General features: G+C 35.8%; 3 protein-coding genes across 5 annotated transcripts; 1 reads left to right on the top strand and 2 right to left on the bottom strand.

The window, feature by feature from the left end:
• The first annotated feature begins 4,283 nt into the window (after window positions 1-4,283).
• Window positions 4,284-7,137, top strand: LOC122402927 (endocuticle structural glycoprotein SgAbd-5-like). Its single transcript, XM_043406124.1, has 3 exons — window positions 4,284-4,393; window positions 4,871-5,118; window positions 6,525-7,137. Exons 1-3 carry the CDS (start codon window positions 4,385-4,387, stop codon window positions 6,583-6,585), a joined length of 318 nt encoding a protein of 105 aa, XP_043262059.1. The 5' UTR covers window positions 4,284-4,384; the 3' UTR covers window positions 6,586-7,137.
• A 1,362-nt stretch (window positions 7,138-8,499) lies between these two features.
• On the bottom strand, window positions 8,500-15,048 carry LOC122402866 (anillin-like). Its single transcript, XM_043406023.1, has 20 exons — window positions 14,931-15,048; window positions 14,603-14,714; window positions 14,197-14,323; window positions 13,930-14,121; window positions 13,470-13,642; window positions 13,210-13,404; window positions 12,482-12,953; window positions 12,130-12,407; window positions 11,950-12,052; window positions 11,651-11,883; window positions 11,472-11,579; window positions 11,216-11,412; window positions 11,011-11,143; window positions 10,679-10,931; window positions 10,308-10,472; window positions 9,812-10,068; window positions 9,575-9,745; window positions 9,099-9,321; window positions 8,879-9,023; window positions 8,500-8,807 (listed from the first exon to the last, which is right to left on the bottom strand). The coding sequence occupies exons 2-20, from the start codon at window positions 14,618-14,620 to the stop codon at window positions 8,708-8,710; spliced, it is 3,543 nt and encodes a 1,180-aa protein (XP_043261958.1). The 5' UTR covers window positions 14,621-14,714; window positions 14,931-15,048; the 3' UTR covers window positions 8,500-8,707.
• A 392-nt stretch (window positions 15,049-15,440) lies between these two features.
• On the bottom strand, window positions 15,441-18,710 carry LOC122402861 (serine/threonine-protein phosphatase 2A regulatory subunit B'' subunit gamma-like). Of its 3 annotated transcripts, none has more exons than XM_043406014.1 (10): window positions 18,514-18,710; window positions 18,160-18,454; window positions 17,888-18,081; window positions 17,273-17,823; window positions 17,061-17,191; window positions 16,602-16,988; window positions 16,195-16,520; window positions 15,916-16,129; window positions 15,714-15,841; window positions 15,441-15,636 (listed from the first exon to the last, which is right to left on the bottom strand). In XM_043406014.1, exons 4-10 carry the CDS (start codon window positions 17,316-17,318, stop codon window positions 15,525-15,527), a joined length of 1,344 nt encoding a protein of 447 aa, XP_043261949.1. In that variant the 5' UTR covers window positions 17,319-17,823; window positions 17,888-18,081; window positions 18,160-18,454; window positions 18,514-18,710; the 3' UTR covers window positions 15,441-15,524. The 3 variants fall into 3 exon arrangements, with proteins under 3 accessions (XP_043261949.1, XP_043261951.1, XP_043261950.1); XM_043406016.1 differs by having other exon boundaries at window positions 18,545-18,710; XM_043406015.1 differs by having other exon boundaries at window positions 18,160-18,710.
• Window positions 18,711-19,041: the final 331 nt, after the last annotated feature.

The raw sequence follows: 19,041 nt of genomic DNA, 5'->3' as shown, positions 1-19,041 counted from the left end.
GAAAATTACAACATTTTTACGGTGTTTTTCTCATTTTACAGGGTTAAGGAACAACTTTTCGGATATTTTTGCTATTTGTACATATTCTCCACTAAAATACGCGTCGTTTGCGTTTTTGAAAATTAAAATCCTCCAATCGGTTCAGAAGTTATGGCATTTTAAAGATTCGCATGGAATTTTCGGGCAACATAAATTATATTTTCGATTAGGAATTTTTTTCTCGAAAATGGGTAGGATTTCGTGGATATGTGTAATGACCAAAAATGATTGTAATCGACCCCTGCAACCGAAAATAATTTTTCCAGAACGATTTGGAATATTTCAATTTCGTCTAAAAATTTCACATCTTCTCGAATTTTTTTCTAGAAAGTGGATAGGAATTCGAGGGTATGTCTAATAACCAAAAATGATTGTAATTGACCCCTGTAACTAATTATAATTTTTTTAGTATGATTTGAAATTTTTTAATTTCGTCTAAAAATCTCACAGCTTCTCGAATTTTTTTCTCGAAAATACGAAGGAATTCAGGGGTATGTCTATTCACCAAAAATGCTTGTAATTGACCCCTGTAATTAAATATAATTTTTCCAGAACGATTTGAAATCTTTCAATTTTGTCAAAAAATTCCACACCTTCTCGAATTTTTTTCTCGAAAATGCGTAGGATTTCGAAGGTATGTCTAATCACCAAAAATGATTGTAATTGACCCCCGCAGCCGAAAATAATTTTTCTAGAACGATTAGAAATTTTTGAATTTAATTGTTAATATCTTTTTAAGGAAGCCTCCATCAACAAATTGCTATTCTTAATTTTCGTCTTATTTTAGCCTCTAGACTACTTTAGTCTTATTTTTACACGTAAAACACACTGCTAAAGCGTGTACAAAAAACCGCGGGAACCCCCTCTATTTCAAAAATAGAAAGTACTAAAATAAACTTCCATCTTACATGATCTTTATTGGTCACTGAACGCGTTAATGCTCATTCTGGTGTAACGAAACGAACAAAGGAACCATCAAGCTCTCCCGAACCCCAAGAAGGGGCCCCAGATCGCGGTGTTGGGGGACGTGAAACACGATTAGCTCCGCTAGAGGCGAAATAAGACCCGAAACAGGACGCAGACTCACTGGATTTCGGTCCACGAGCGCAGGATGGCGGAAAAAAGTGAAGGGAAGGGAAGGTGATCGGGAGAAGAGACGCCTGGGGACGCGGTAGCCGTGGACACGTCCTCGGCGTCCACTTCGCGGCGCATCTTCTGAAATGGCAAGGTCACCGGTAGTTACGTCACCAACTTTCCTCGGCTCCTCGCGAGAGAACCAAATGTCACAATTACCAAGGACGCTAGAACCGCGTGCAAGTCGCCTCGGGGCGACGAAACCGACGACCGGGGTAGGAATCCGGAGTTCACGTGGATTTGGCTTTCACATTCGGCACGTACGACAGGTGGACGATCGTTCCACGAGCCTTAGCGTCACGATGCTCCCTTGAGAGGGACGATTACCCGGATGACGAAACCAACAACAAGTCCTCCATCCACGTAGGCTTTCCAGGGAGAAAAGAATTAACTAACAAACTAATTAACTCACTGACAAACTGACTAACTAACTGCAAACTAGCTAACTAACTAATAAACTATCTAACTGCAATGTTAGGGATGACGGATGATGACGAAACCAACAACATCCTACATCTCCTCCTTCCATGTAGGCTTTCGAGGGAGAAAAGAATTAACTAACAAACTAATTAACTTACTAACTAACTAACTAACTAACTAACTAACTAACTAACTGACAAACTAGCTAACTAACTAATAAACTATCTAACTGCAATGTTAGGGATGACGGATGTTGACGAAACCAACAACATCCTACATCTCCTCCTTCCACGTAGGCTTTCGAGGGAGAAAAGAATTAACTAACAAACTAATTAACTCACTGACATACTAACTAACTAACTGACAAACTAACTAACTGACAAACTGACTAACTAACTAATAAACTATCTAACTGCAATGTTAGGGCGGTCCACACGCAACTGTTACAAGTCATAACTCCATTATTATTGCATTTACGCAAAAATCGCTAAAGGGGAAAGATAAATGGTTCGAAGAGCACTACATCTGTAGGCCTTTGAATTTTTCTTAGATGCAGCGGTGCATGTGCAATTAACAATTGCATAATTTCTTTAAACAGAAATGCATATTTTTTTTTACACAGATCGATTCCTCCGTTAATTCTGCGTATAAAATGATTGGGGTACCATGGCTGAAAAATTATCGGATCTCGAGTTATTTTCAAAAAATCTCTTTACTGAAGAAGATGCTCAACGGAGGCTCAAAACCATTGATAACATAAATGTTTGCATGGCTAATAACGTGAAGCATTTGTAGTTTATAAGAGCATTATTTGCAATTGCAAGTTTTAGAAATGCTGTTATTTCTTTTTAAATATTCCCAACTCAATCTGAATGCTTGCTATAATGTTTTTTACTATAAACGTGTGACTGTGATCTAAAGATAGATGAACTTGACGTGCCTAGACTCACATGCTGTGAGAACAGGAACAATCATCTTCTGTACAGAGTGGAAAGGTCCTTGGCATTGTCGACGAAAGATACGTTTCATTGTTGATATCTGAATGGCACGGTTAACAAGTGCACGAGTGCCATTTAAACCGAAGTTGTGCGCTAGAAATTCCGTTAAATCGCGTATCTCCCGGGATTAGGTATTCTAATTCGAACGTCTGAACGGAAAGACTGCTTTTAGCGTAATCTTTGATTAATTGGTCGTTTCACAATCGGTTATTTGGCCGACTCGAATACGGTGCTTAGAAGAGATCTTTCGATATCGCTATTTCTTACACTCAGTTATGTGCTGCTAATTGCCGTACAAGATTTTTCAATTTAGATAGTTCTCGAGATTTATGTAACTCTTACAAACGTGGATGGAAATTGTTTCTTTTAATGAAGCATGTGTGTTTATTTAAATTCTGTTGTGTCCCACGTTTATCTAGATCTAGGGTCTGGGTTAGGTCTGGGTTAGGTCTGGATTAGGTCTGGGTTAGGTCTGGATTAGGTCTGGGTTAGGTCTGGGTTAGGTCTGGATTAGATCTGATTTAGCTCTGGGTTAGGTCTGGGTTAGGTCTGGATTAGATCTGAGTTAGATCTGGGTTAGGTCTGGATTAGATCTGATTTAGCTCTGGGTTAGGTCTGGATTAGGTCTGGATTAGATCTAAGTTAGGTCTGGGTTAGGTCTGGATTAGATCTAAGTTAGGTCTGGGTTAGGTCTGGATTAGATCTAAGTTAGCTCTGGGTTAGGTCTGGATTAGATCTAACTGAGACCTAATCCAGACCTAACCCAGAGCTAATTCAGATCTAATCCAGACCTAACCCAGATCTAACTCAGATCTAACCCAGACCTAACCCAGACCTAATCCAGACCTAACCCAGACCTAACCCAGATCTAACTCAAATCTAATCCAGACCTAACCCAAATCTAACCCAGACCTAACCCAGACCTAACCCAGAGCTAAATCAGATCTAATCCAGACCTAACCCAGATCTAACTCAGATCTAATCCAGACCTAACCCAGACCTAACTCAGATCTAACCCAGACCTAACCCACATCTAACTCAGATCTAATCCAGACCTAACCCAGACCTAATCCAGACCTAACCCAGACCTAACCCAGATCTAACTCAAATCTAATCCAGACCTAACCCAGATCTAACTCAAATCTAACCCAGATCTAACCCAGATCTAACCCAGACCTAACCCAGATCTAACCCAGACCTAACTCAGAATATGCCTGTAAATCTAGTGTTAACTATTAAACTGTGCGTTGCAATAAGAGCATTGCACTTAATCGACAAGTAAATCCAACGTCAAAGGAGAGTATCTTTAATAAAATGAACTGATCTAAGAGAACAAATCATGTCAAGGAGCAGTTGTTTTATCCAAGTTGCTTTAAATGTAAATCTAGTGTTAACTATTAAACTGTGCGTAGCAATAACAGCATTGCACTTAACCAACAAGTTAATTCAACGATAAAGGAAGGAGTCTTTAATAAAGTGAATTGATCTGAACGAAAAAATCGTGTCTCAGAGTACCATAAACGCTGTGCAAACAGCACCAAAGCGAAGAATGGAAACACGTTTCGAGGAGAGGACGCGTTGCACCGGTTACATCGCGGATGCATCTTATAGCAGAGACCAGGGGAGACTCATCCGCGAATCTCCCGCCTCCTAATGCAGGTGGGGATGCAACGTTGGTGATTTTCCGGGTATATAAAGGCAGATGCGCCGTGCATTCTTGGTATCACGTATTGGTCGTCGTTTAAGGACGAAAGGGTCAGGAATCGTAATCGTTCGCACGAAGAGTCCTCGCTATGAAGACGGTGGGTCTTGGTCACGCGTGAAAACGAGATAAATCGTAACGAAACGGGGGAGATACGGACCTGTTGGTCGTAACACCGTCGCGGGTTTATACGTTTCAGCGTAATCGTATGCGGGGGAGGGACGGAGCGGATTTCGGGGCGCTGACAACCGAAATTATTTACGTAACAGTGAAAGTGAAGAGGACTGTGACATTTTGTGCGACGACGTTACACGCACCCGATGATTAATCGCGAAATTTCGACCAACGGCCACCCAACCTGTCGTTCGCGACAACATCGAACCGGTCGAGTCACTTTCGTTCTAAACATCGGCTCTAAAACACTAATCGATCAACGGGGAACCTTCGTTAGCCAATTCGCGTTATTTTCATATTTTTGTTAGCCAGCTTTCGTTTATTTTTTATGGTTTGAGGCGCCATTTTATTATCTTGTAGGCAAGATTGGGATTTTTACTACGATACCATTTTATTTGCACAGATCCTAATCTTCGTGGCAGCGATAGTGGGAGTTCTCGCGGCGCCTCAAGGTAGTCCAAACGATATCACGATCGTGAAGCAGGAAGAATCGAACAACATCGGAGTGGGTGGATATCATTTTAGTTACGAACAAAGCGATGGCCAAAAGAGGGAAGAAACAGCGGAACTGAAGAACGAAGGTACCGACGATGAAGCCCTAGACGTTTCCGGTAGTTTCACGTTCACATCGCCAGATGGGCATACTTACAGGTAAAATACTAGTCTATCGAAAGAATTTTAAAAGATTTTTGTATAGAAATATTAGCTTCCTTCATCAAAATTTCAATTATTTTGTAAAACCCCCACTCTTGACTTTGTTCACTCTCGAATTTTTTTCTTCAAAATGCGTAGGATTTCGGGGGTATGTCTATTCACCAAAAATGATTGTAATTGACCCCCTCAAACGACAATAATTTTTTTTAAACGATTTGAAATTTTTTAATTTCGGCATCTTCTCGAATTTTTTTCTCTAAAATGCGTAGGATTTTGGGGGTGTGTCTATTCACCAAAAATGATTGTAATTGACCCCCTCAACCGACAATAATTTTTTTAGAACGATTTGAAATTTTTTTTGTCGTCGAAAAATTTCACATCTTCTCGAATTTTTTTCTCAAAACTGGGTAGGATTTCGAAGGTATGTCTAATGATAAAAAATGATTGTAATTGACCCCCGCAACCGACAATAATTTTTTTAGAACGATTTGAAATTTTTTTTGTCGTCGAAAAATTTCACATCTTCTCGAATTTTTTTCTCGAAAATGCTTAGGATTTCGGGGGTATGTCTATTCACCAAAAATTATTGTAATTGACCCCCGCAACCGAAAATAATTTTTCCAAAACGATTTGAAATTTTTTTTGTCGTCGAAAAATTTCACATCTTCTCGAATTTTTTTCTCAAAACTGGGTAGGAATTCGAAGGTATGTCTAATGATAAAAAATGATTGTAATTGACCCCCGCAACCGACAATAATTTTTTTAAAACGATTTGAAATTTTTTTTGTCGTCGAAAAATTTCACATCTTCTCGAATTTTTTTCTCGAAAATGCTTAGGATTTCGGGGGTATGTCTATTCACCAAAAATTATTGTAATTGACCCCCGCAACCGAAAATAATTTTTCCAAAACGATTTGAAATTTTTTTTGTCGTCGAAAAATTTCACATCTTCTCGAATTTTTTTCTCAAAACTGGGTAGGATTTCGAAGGTATGTCTAATGATAAAAAATGATTGTAATTGACCCCCGCAACCGACAATAATTTTTCCAAAACGATTTGAAATGTTTTAATTTTGCCGAAAAATTTCACATTTTCTCGAATTTTTTTCTCGAAAATGCGTAGGATTTCGGGGGTATGTCTAATCACCAAAAGTCATTGTAATTGACTCCCGTAACTAAATATAATTTTTTTAGAACGATATGAAATTTTTAAATTTAATTGTTAATAACTTTTTAACGAAGCCTCGATCAACAAAATGATATTCTTGATTTTCAACTCATTTTGGCCTCTAAAAACACTCTATACATGTATACGCACATCTACAAGATTGTAAAAATAATAATAAAGTGCATAATAATAAATAAGTTTAACCAGTTATACTAAATACGAATGATCGTTTACAGGGTCGATTACACCGCCGATAAGGATGGATTCCACCCTACGATCAACCTCGTTTCCAAATAAACTAATCTAAGAACCGAAGTTCTGCGTTACCGACGTTACCTAGGATTTTCCGACCATCGATACACACAAATATAAGTGCATTACAATACTCTGTACCTTAAAATAACGTGGCACGCGATTCACTGACCGATAAACGCGAGATCGAGAAAGGTATCGGCTCGAGACGATCGATCCTTGTTCTCCCATGTCTTTGTATATCCACATTCTTGCATCTTATCGCATTTGCTATCTTTTTCGTTCTTATTCGTTAACACATTACCGACCGATAGCCTATCAATCGACTGTTTTACCGACCAACGCTTACCGGCTGAGAGCCTATCAATCGACTGTTTTACCGGCCAACGCTTACCGTCGGTAAAGTGTTAAGATGAAACGCTGGTAATCGTTACCATGCATCGTAACAAAGATGGCGCGTGAAATGGAATGATTGTTCTATTCCGTGAGCAAACGCGAACGATATTTAAACTAAAGAACTTCTGGAAGATTAAATTTCCAATTTCCATTTTTAGTTACGTTAAAAGAATTAAATGTGCGCGTGGAACTATGAAGTAACAAAGAAAAAAAGATTAAGACATCTATGACGATAAAATGCATTCCAATTTCATTTGTGAAACGTGTGCCAATGCGCAAAATATGATTTATGCTATCAGCTCTGAGAAACTACAGATTTTGAACGAGAGTCGTTAGAAATTCCAAACACTATCCAACTAATAGAGAGGCGACGACGAAGCACTCATTTGCACGCTTTAGAATTCGCGTGAAAATGAGCAATTTTCTTTTTTATACACCTACCTATATGTATGTATAATAAGACACGAGTCGTGCAAATAAATGTATACACAAACAGAACATCTTATTTACCGAGTTCAAACTTCCATAACAAACATTTATACAGGGTGTCCTATGCAACTGAAGCAGGCTATACCTCCTAAACGATTGGGAATAGAAAACTATGATCGCAGTTTTTTGTTCCACTTTGGAAGAGTGTATTTTGTTAATTGTTGTCATACTTGAGCGATTATTAGGAGGTGATTTTAGCGTCCTCTTCTCGTGGATGGCGATCACAGTTGAGAAACTATTCACTGAATTAGTATTGATAGGCACACAGCTGTAGTTTTGCGTAAATCCAGGCGAGTTGACGCCATGATGGAAATTCGCGGGAATTCTGGTCATGCGCACTGGAGCGCTGATGCGCAGAATTTAAAATTAAACGTAACATGAATTTTATTAAATTACAAATACGGAAAGAAAACTTTAACAAAGAAATGTTTATTAAAATTTTATTTTCGACATTTGTTACTACGAAACGAAGTTCTAACATAGAAAAGTACAAAATACAGAATTTTTATGGATACAGATATACGTAGAATAACAAAAAATGCTTGTGTGTAGATACACTCGTATCTACTAGTGTATTAATACTATTTTGTTATTTACAATACGGATACCATATGTAGCCTAACAATACATATTAAAATGCATGATCAGAACTATGATGAGCCGTGTATAGCTTAAAAAAAAGCTAAAAGACAAATGTAATGTCGTAGCCACGTTAATTAAAATGCATTCCGAAAAATGCATAATTTTTTCTTGATCATATAATTCAATTCTTCGTACTTAAAAAACATCGAATTCATTATAAGCTTATACTTCGCCTAAGCGGGAAGATAATTCAATAGATTTATAAACACTTTTAATTTCTTTTACCATTACCGTGTTGTGAGATTAAATTTTCTAAAATTGTTATAAAAAACTAACAATTCCTAAATAATTTGACTGTAACGGAATTAGTAAAATATATTTATTTCTATAATAGTATTATATTTACTAATATTCTACTAAGTGGAACTGAATATCAAATTGAAATAGTATGATACTCGGAACACAGAAAATTATTTGTTCCTTTATGTTCCTTGAAGTGTTTATGTACTAAAAAAAAATCTTTTTCTTATAATTGATAATATTTAAAATATACATTTTCATATTAGATAAGCCGTCTTAAATTAAACGTTAACTGCATTATTTAGTATGTACAGGTATGCATTGCGTAGAGTAAATATATACGCACTGTACCCATGAACAAGCGTATATTTTAATACGCCATAACGCGTGAAATTTCAGGTTACGACGCCCTGCCCCAAGCATGAATTAAGCTCAACGTTTTGTTAAGTTTCGAACACCATTTTAGCCTATCTTCCTTCGTGTCTGCTGACAAAAGATGCCTAGAAACGATTAATATTTGAAGAATTATTGATTTTGAAATCTTGCATAAAATGGTGGAAGTTATAATGACCTAATTGTTGTCGTGTTCCCGTTTCTAATCATGACCAAACTATCGGTGTCTCCAGGCTCCGCGTTTCTCGTTGTTTCCAGTAAAAAAGTATTAGGACGCGCGCATATGTCCCGAGAGACTAATCCTACGTTTGTCGTGGACACATCTATAAACGCAAAAATAGCAAAAGTTAAACCGCGATAACTAAAAATGATGCATGAAAATTATTATATATAATCACTTTGTAAATCTAGGCTTCCAATGGGAGTTTTTTTCCGTTCGTCGTCGGGATATTTCCAGTAGGATAGCGTGGAACCTTTAAGCAAACACCATCTACGATGCCAAGCACCGAACCCAGAGACATCTTCGAACATTGTCAGGAACCCACTGTACTCGACTGACACTGAAAGTTCGCATGACACGTGCATCTGTAATCTGCCCTCCAATGGAGACTGCGATGGTACCTGTACATTAGAAATTAGAATTAGAAGTGTCTGTTTAAAACCTGAAAATTTTGGGGCGAGAAAGGAATGGAATTTCCCAAAAGAATCGAAATAAATCGACTCATTAAAATGAATATCCATAGTTAGTGGGTTCTTCGAATTTTCGGGAATCCCAACTCTTCCGGGAATCCCAATATTTTTGGAAATCCCGACAAATAAAAGAATCTCACATTTCTGTTAAAATCCATACGTTTAACAAATTAATTGCACTTGCCTTATTTAATGTGAATTGCTGCCGATGTACTTCTTTTAAACTAAAAATAACGTAGCCAGACAATTGGAAAGCTGGAGATCTCACAGCAGATGGACCTGCTGGACTTTGTACACTTGGCATTATTAATCGACTATCCTGCTTTAAAAATTTCTTTGGGGTTTTATTTACCATCTGGAAAATATTTAAACATTCGATAAAAACGTTTAAAAAGAAACCTTAATAGTTTTCTTGTATTACCTTTTTGTTACAATTATTGTTACCATTGCCACATCCATTGACATTGTTTATGTGATACTTAATCTCGTGTGGCAAGATTTCAGCTTGCGTTTGTAGGGAATATATTTCAATAGTGATTTTAAAATCACTGTACAAGTCATTCAGTTTTAGTGTCGATGGAAATCGGAGACACGAGTCGCCAGGTTCTGCTACAACCACTGGCGTGGCGACTATTTCCTCCAAATGTCGCATCAAGCAAACAAAATGGAGACACGTGTCTGTAATACATTTACCAGATTGAAGAAGATGAAATATTCTAAGATTATTCTAGATTCCACTATATTTTAACACGTTACCGACCGATAGACTGTTAATCGACTGTTTTACCGGCTAACGCTTACCGACCGACAGCGTATTAATCAACTTCTTTACCGACCAACGCTTACCGACCGATAAAACAGTTGATTAATAGGCTATCGGTCGGTAAAGTGTTAAAATTCGATTTATTGATACTTACTTGTACCAATATTACGTAAATACTCTCGTCTAAGGGGCAAAGTGATAGCAGAGACTGTTAAAGATCCGCTCTCTTGCACTTCCGGTGATCCAGGAGTAACGGGTCTCAACGTACCTTCTATTTTTAATCGCTGAACTTCATTCAATGCAGCTTGTCGCCTATGAGCTATATTGCAGAATTCATATTGTTTCATTTTAATCATTCCACGCCATTATCTCAAAATCCAGTGAGTCTTTTTAAATCTTTCACATCAAACTTTTATTTTCTTTATTTAAAACTCACTAAATTCGAAGATACCTGGCATTAAAAAATTAAAACACGACACTCTATATTTAACGAGTATCTCTTTTATAAAGAAATATGAAAATTACTGGCAACAAGTAGTAGTCTTTCTCCTTCGACCTGTTCCCTCGAATCATTGAACTCCACGGTTGAAGTGCATAAATTCAGAGCTTGACTAGCTTGACCGATAATTGTTTGTTGCTTGCACACTTCGTCCAACAACCGCTTCAATTTCTCTTGTACCAAAGTGGCTTCGTTCCTAGGATCGATTTGCGTCACCTCGGGTACAGTATCCGAAGGCTCTTGCGTTCTCGATATTATACGTACTGGAGTTTTAGGTGTCTGAAAGTAATTACTACGATAACAATAAGTTTCAAACATAAACGTGTATTGTAATGATTGCATTGTTCGCTGAACTCACTTGAGACTGCTGTCGTCTGTAAAAGCTGACGCTGTGCATTAATGGAACATAGCTATCGCCATCTACGATGTAAGTTTCACCCATACTGGGAGACGGTGGAGAAACTTTCTTTACAGGAGACCGATACGATGATCTTCAAATAAGAAAATGCTTTTACTCTGATTGTAACATTTATATTTTCATTACTATTGTCTTTCTATCTTACCCTTGGCTGTATTTAAAGCTCGTTGATGCGGTCGATGGACTTTTACCACCTTTGTTTAATTTGGGTGGCGTTGGACCTTCTATATTACCATTTCCTTGTGCTTCTTGCAGCGCGAGACACTCGTCTAAATATTCGTCCATTTCATCCAATACTGAAATATCGGAAGTTGTGCTATCCGGATCTGGATCGATCGACCTCTGCAATTGTATTATCATTATCGATAACAAGTTAACAAATTGAAAATCTATAAATATACCTTTTTTGTTAAGAATGCTTGTTCGTTCACTGCGCGTAAAATACTTCTACCGAGACTAGTGTTCACTTCGCATTCTTCTTCCTCGCTGTCGATCTCAGTCCCATCATCCTGTAGTCAGTTAATACAATTATAGCAATTATATTATTTTGTAGAATTTATATTTCATAGCGTTGTCTTACTTGTACATAGTATTCAGCTTCCGTTGCTGTCTCAGTATCAGTTTTCTCATCCAGAGTAGCAGTTTCCCCTTCCGTACTCTCAACCGTGTACTCTGTGTCTGTTTCAGACTCGGTTGTATTATCAATCTCAGACAAATTGGGATAAAGATGCCCGGGCTTAGGCGGAGCGACTCGAATGCGTTTAATGTCAGGTACTTTCTGTATCAATTGAGTCTTCGGTGGACTAACTACCACTTTGAAATACAAAAAATTAGATATCTTATATTTACGTAAACAAATATAGAGAACGTAATGTATACCTTGTCTTTTAGCTGACGGATTCTTACTTTGACTGGAAATGATTTTAACGCTCGAAACATGCTGTTGTGGAAGAGGTGGTGGGGGTGGTGGAACGCTATAATCCTATTATAAAAGTAATGAGTTTCTCAACCAAGAAAATACACATTTGTGTGCAACATAAGGAATAAAGGTTTGCTTACTGGCGCAGGTGTTGGTTTCACCGGACAAACTGGAGAATTTTTTGGAGAGTTTGATTTTCCTTCGCTGCTTTCGCTTGTTCTGATACAGGAACCAGCGGCAACTTGCGCCCTTTCTTTGTTTCTATTGAAACGCGATCGCAACATATCCAACTCACGCTGTCTTTCCAAATGAGTGTTACGTAAAATATTGTTTTCCAATTCCTGTGTACTTAAACCATGTTCAAATTTTTCTCGTTGAGCATTAACAGCGTTGCTGGGAATATTAGACTTGGCTTTTCCTGGAACAGAATCATTTTTATCATTGACTGCAATGACTGTTTCTTTCGTAATTAATTTATGTTATTAAAAATACCTCCATTGTTTGTATTGCCTGATGTAGAACTGGCCTTGTCTTTCTCTTGCAATTTTTTTGGGGGTATAGACATAGTGAGTGGTGCTTTTGGTAGTAATGGCGCTTCTCCTTTGTTCTTCTCAAAAAGTGCCATCCTCTCAGAGAGAGACATCTGAGCAGGATCTTTTGCCTTCGTTTCCGCGTGTTTGGATTCAAACAACGAAGCTTTGCTCAGCACTGAGCCTGGACTAGACTGTGCTGGGCTTTTAGGGGAACCATTGTAGCCAAATCTCGGTACCAAACGGGAATTGCTTGTGCTGGGTGTCGCGTTTCTCGATGTTTTTTCTGGAGTACCGGAGTTCTTAGTCGGAGTTTTAACACTCTTCGAATAGTCTTTAACCGTTTTATTGTGTCTTTCTTCGCGTGTGACTGTGTCTTCTGGGACGCGTTGAAGTTGTTTAGACGATGGACTCGTAGAACCCGCATCTTTTCCCTGAGAACAAGCCTTATAGTCATATACAAGGCGACTATTGCTTTTTGTACGACTAAAGCCTTGTGCCTCCTGTAAATGTTATTTTCGTCCAACAAACCCAATTACTCTTAATATATACCCTCACATTGAACGCATGTACGATTAAACAAAGTTCAGAAACCACATTAATATTTTCACATTACTACACAGAAAAACTTTTGAAAGCTTTAGTCATATACAATGAGTAAATGAAATTTATGTCAATGAAAGTGCTTACCAATGTTTCTAATACATTCTTATCCCATTTTAGTTGCTTTGTAAAACACGACTCATCTTTCCTGGGACTATAGCCTTTGCTATTCCTATTTCCTCTGCTGTATCCGCTTGTGCTTGGCTGTGGTTCAGATGCACTTTTAACTTGCTCGTTCAATTTAGCTTGTATCTTCTCTGCCTTGCTGTCCACTACTTTGATCTGGAAAAACATCCTCGTTAATCAGTTTTCTAAAACACATTTAAAAATATTCGTAATTAATTTACCAGAGTTGGATGTGATAGATCATCTTCCCAATTATTAATTGTTGAGGCAAGGGCTGCTAGTCTATCCAGTCTAGCTCCTTTCTTGGATGGTTTCTGTTCTGTGCTCTCCTCTTCTGCATTAAATCTTTCCTCTGTTCTATGAATAGGTGAACTTAACTCATGACTACTGTCATCTGTAAAAAAATATATAAAATTTTGTATTTATATGATCATTCTTACTATCAAATTTGTTTTAATTTTCTAGGTAAAAAATTGACTCAAATACGTTATATTTGATTAATAAAATAATATTGATTGAATCAATAGCAGAGGGAATTACATCAGAGCAAATTCTTAGAGCCAAATAGTGTTTACTGTTTGCATAAGGCTTGGGAGAATCATGCACACGTATGAAAGTAAAGCAGTGTAGGAAACCAGTTTGAACAAATCTGTGTAGGTGGTACTGTGGAATATAGCTTACCAGAATATAGTTTGCCAAGCCTTTGTAACTTTGACCTCACATTGTAAAGCCCAATCTCTCCATTCTCTTTATTTAATTGTTCGCCATTTTCACTTGTGCTTTTGGACATAGACTTTCTAGGAGGTTTTGTCGGAGATGTGTTTTCTATTAACACTTTGGCAGGAGACTTTGTTGGAGTTTTACTCTTGGTAACTTTAAATTTGAAAATAGACATAAATTTATACATATACATTATTTATTTGTTAGAAGAGAAAATAATAATGTTACCTGTAGCCTGTGCCAAAATAGCATTCGCATCCTTCAAAGGACTACGTCTCTTTTTAACATCATGTCCAGCATTTGTTAATTGAGTGTCCAATTTTTCTCTCCTTGCTCTAGCACGCTCTAACATCCGCTAATTAAATATTGATAGAAAAAATTTCATTATTCTGAATTTGGTAAAATTGTAAAAAAATAATATTTACGAAATATTTCTTGCTTTAAAATATACTAGAAATGTACGTTATGTTTCATAAAAATTGAATACTCCAAATTTAAATATTGATAACGTATATAAAAAATATAGAATTCTTATTATAATTTCTATTAAGAAAATCATCGATATGTCAAAGAATACCGATAGTAATTTTCCACCGTTGGATTTACGCATTGTAATTGTACGAAAGGGCCATACCTGAGTGAAAGGGTCCATTGTGCAGGTAAACGGTAATATCCTAATCCAAACCCACGCTAAAACGGTTCCTAAACTATCGACGGTCACGTACGCTAAATTCTGCGTGGTTTATCTGTAAATATCGACAAATTGTCAAAATTATTAGAACGCATTTTTACATCATACGCAAAGGGAGTTGTTTTCGACCGTTGAATTTGAACGCAAGCGCCATAGTAATCAAACGCATGCGAATTACTGAAAGTGACAGATCTTATTTTTGAATCTTTTTCAGTTAATAAGTTAATCGTTTACGAGCACTATGAACTCGTAAGCGACAACTGATACTTGCCGTTTTAATGGCGACACTTTCACGCGACAAAATTAACGCTAAACACCGGAAAATTCTCGCGCGATTCAAACATCGTAGAAAGAAAGCGTCGCATTAAGACCAACCGAAGTTCTTCGTGGGATTGGAGCAACTGGTGCTCAGCTAAAACGTCATTACGCTTGTCGCCGTAGGGGGGGGCAGCGTACGTTTGCATAGGATCATTTGAAATGGAAACGTTTCATTGGTCGACGGGCATGGCGAAATGTTCCAGCGGATGTATCGTCTTTCATTCAGATTCAGATGATTTTTAACAATGAATGTAAATGAAACGATGTTCTATCTGCTAAGATATGATTTTCAGAAACACGATCTAATATTGAATTAGATCTCTGTCGAAAGTACCAAAAACTCTAAAAATATTGAGAGATACCCCTATTATTTAATTTTGCATATTGCTATTACTTTGACAATATTTTTATTAGAAAATTACATATCAATATATTATTTAATAGAATTAAAAATTCTGTCCGTGTTTAAAAATACTCATAAATTGCCAACTATATCGGAGGATATACTGAGCAATAACAGGAATGTGTCATAATTCCTGTTTATCTTTTAAACGTGGGAGGATTCGTCACCGGTATCAGCAGCCATGGCTTCGCGATTCTCATAAGCCCAGAAGCCATGGAATTCTATTAAAATACTGACCATTGTGTCACCTTGACCACTGCAAAATATAAATAAATGAAATCTTTCATTTTTCTTTGGACAAATTTAAACTTATAAGGGAACACGATTATTTACCAGGATAGTAAGTCTTGTAAAGTAATTTTACAGGGGTCTGCTGGTTTTACCATGTCGAATATTTCATCTTTAACGTTTTCGAAGGTCACTGGTTCCTGGCCATGCATTGTCATTTGTTCTTGAATAGCCTGCACGAAATATTAAATGTTAAAGCTATATATTACAGAATATTATTACGAAATATTATTATGGGCATACGTACACGAAAAAAGTAATTAAGGCAAAAAGTATCGAGATAGCCACGATTATTAATATCGAGAATTCTAAATAAATAATGCAAGCTTTGTGGTTCGTGGCGATTTTCTAACGCTAAGACAAAGTCTAAATATGTTTTGTAATCCATTTCTCCCTCGTAAGTCAAGCATTCTTGAAATACTCTCTCGAGAAATACTCCGGTCAAGGTTCCTGTGCCATATCTGTTGAAAAGTAGCTTTGTAGAATTAACTATAAAGTGATTATGAATTTATTATGGTCAAATTACCCTGCAAGTTCTTCTTTATTGAGCATCCCATTGTGATCTCTGTCGAGGTTAAGATATTGTCCGTAAACTTTAAGCGCAGATGGGGCTGAAAACCAATTTGCTTCTTGCAAGTCTTTAGGTAAATCTTCGTCCCTCAATTCTAAGAGATCGTCGAGGAAACTACATGCTAAAATATCCTGTATCCTAACTCTCCCGGTTCTGAGAGGATCAAGAAAAAATAAAAACTTTCTCACTGCTGTGCAAACATAAAACGAATGAAAAGATTTCTCCAGCCCTTCTAATTGTGGTAGAGTTGGTATTAATTCTAAAATATAGTTCTCCAAATCCTATAAAAAATAAGAATTATGAATTGCATATTTATATTAATCACGCTAGTTTATAATTTGAAATAAAACAGTGGAACGTACAGATTCTCTAAGATATCCTTGACCGGTAACATCGTACAAGGAAAGACCGATTCTTGTTTGATGTAGCCAGACTTTTCTCATAACATAATTAAATAATGCCATTATACTGATCCTACCGTGAGGATCGCCTTGTTGTAATTTAGCGAATACTACCGCAGTGAAGTACGGACTGCATTTAGTACCGGCTAATTTACCTACTTTTTTAAAATCTTCGTAATTTATTAACTGTTCTTCGCCTGACAAAGGTGGACTATGATGTTTATCTAATAACACCCATAATGCCTTAAGTTCATTATTATCTAACAATTGTCGGGAACGTCTTTGTAAAAACAATGCTCGCGTTTCTTCCCGTAATTTTTGTGGTAAAATCTCATCCTCCTTTGGTAACTAAAAAACAAATATATCATAAAATAAGAATTCTAAAAAATTTTCTATACATTTTTTATTTGCATAAATTACCTTGAAATAAAATTTTGGAATCACTTTGTAAGTTAAATCCTTATCTTTAGCTTTGGCGCCCTTCCATTGTTCGTATATTTTTTTAAAGTATTGGTCCTCTTTTTGTTCATTTTTTTCCAACTTTTCTTCTGCTATGAAAACATTACATTTCGTGTACAAAACATGCGTTAAAGTTTATTAAAAAATACGTATTAGTTCAAGATAATGTTTACATTTATTTACTACAGCACATTTCCGAAATATCGTCTCTAACTCCATTTGTATTCGTTTTGAATGATTTGTAACTAAGGTTAGATATATGTTGTTAAGCACAAACACGCTTTATAACGTTATTTCCAGCTGGTTTTTCTCTATAAACTATAGCACGAGTGCATAGTGTAGAGTAAATTTTGTATAAATGAATAAATAAAATTTTAAATGACTATGCGTATAATTTGATTAATTTAGAAATTAAAATATGTACAATTATACAACATGAACACAGACATGTTGTGGTTCATATAATTTTATTGCCTTTGCATTTGTATAGCCAAATAAAAACATTAAACTTATATTTAATACGAAAAGAATTGAAATTAAAATCAAATTAAATTATAAAAATTTTAACATTGTTTAATTAAAGCTCTTCCTCTTCATGTTGTTTTAATTCAAAGTTTTGAAGAATCATTTCACTCTTATTTGTTTCTGTATACAAAGAATTCCCTTCAAATGTTAATTCTTCTAAATTGTTCAATAATGATAAATATTGTATTTCATGTTCATTCTGAAAAATAATATTATTTATTATTCAATTCATTACAATGTTTATTTCTTTTGTTTAAACTTACTGTTAAACAATTGTTGGCAGCATAAAGTTTCTGTAACTTTTGCAATACTTTTATAAATTCCAATGATTTTATTTTATTATTTTCGAAAGACAGAACCTTTAGGTTATTATTTTCAATAAAATCATCCTTGTTTAGCATCCTAATTTCGTTGTAATCCAAAAATAAAGATTCCAATGTGGAACAATGATTTATCCCTAAATAATTTATACAAAATTAAAGGCCAGTAATGTATAAAACGTACAATATCATCTTTGTATATAAAATAATATTACCATTAATATTTTGAAGATAATTATTATTTAGAAACAGATGTTTGATCACTGGTAGCTTTTTACTGAGATTCATTATTGATTTAATGCAATTATGATCTAGAAACAAAGTGTACAATTTTGAAAATGTACAGTTACTTTTTTCAAAACCATTTCCATCTAATGTTTCGAGACGATTGTAACTTAAACACAATGTACGCAAGTATGGAAAAGAATAGAGACCCCATAAATAAGTTATCTGATTCCTACTCAAGTCTAGACTCTCTAATTGTGGTAAAAGTTCAGCAGAAAGATCGACCTGGAATTAATTTTCATTAAATTTGTTTCCTAAACTTCTCAAAGTAATAATTAACATACCTTTGACAAGGAACAATCAGTAATACTCAACTGTGTAATGTTTATCAATCGATCTTTCCTATACAGTGTATTTAACACATATTTATCCAATTTATTTCCAAATATTTGCCTTGCTTCGGCAATTTCTGAATTTTGTACATATTCTCCAGAAATATACTAATAAAATCATATTATTTATGGAATATATGCACAATGATGTTAAAAGAACTTTAAATACATGACATTGCTTACTTTAATATTATTCAAATGAAATATAATAAATTTTTTATACAATGCATCCATAATTATTGGATTATTAGAGAGATCTATAACGTGTAATGTTTGCCAAGTCTTAACATTATCTATTTGAATTAAAGTTCTTATATCATTATTCCCACAGTAAAATTCTTGTAATGTATAAAACGATCCCATTGGTTCCAAACTTGTTATTAAATTATTTGTTAAATCCAGATATTTTAACGTGGGAAAATTGTCTTGAGTAAAATTATCCAAAATTGAAATGAAATTACTTCCAAGATTTAATTTAGT

This window comes from Colletes gigas, unplaced genomic scaffold (genome assembly GCF_013123115.1).
Source record: "Colletes gigas isolate AHSC1104 unplaced genomic scaffold, ASM1312311v1 Colletes_gigas_Sc00041, whole genome shotgun sequence".
Lineage (NCBI taxonomy): Eukaryota > Metazoa > Arthropoda > Insecta > Hymenoptera > Colletidae > Colletes > Colletes gigas.
This window is presented reverse-complemented; position numbering and strand designations above follow the sequence as displayed.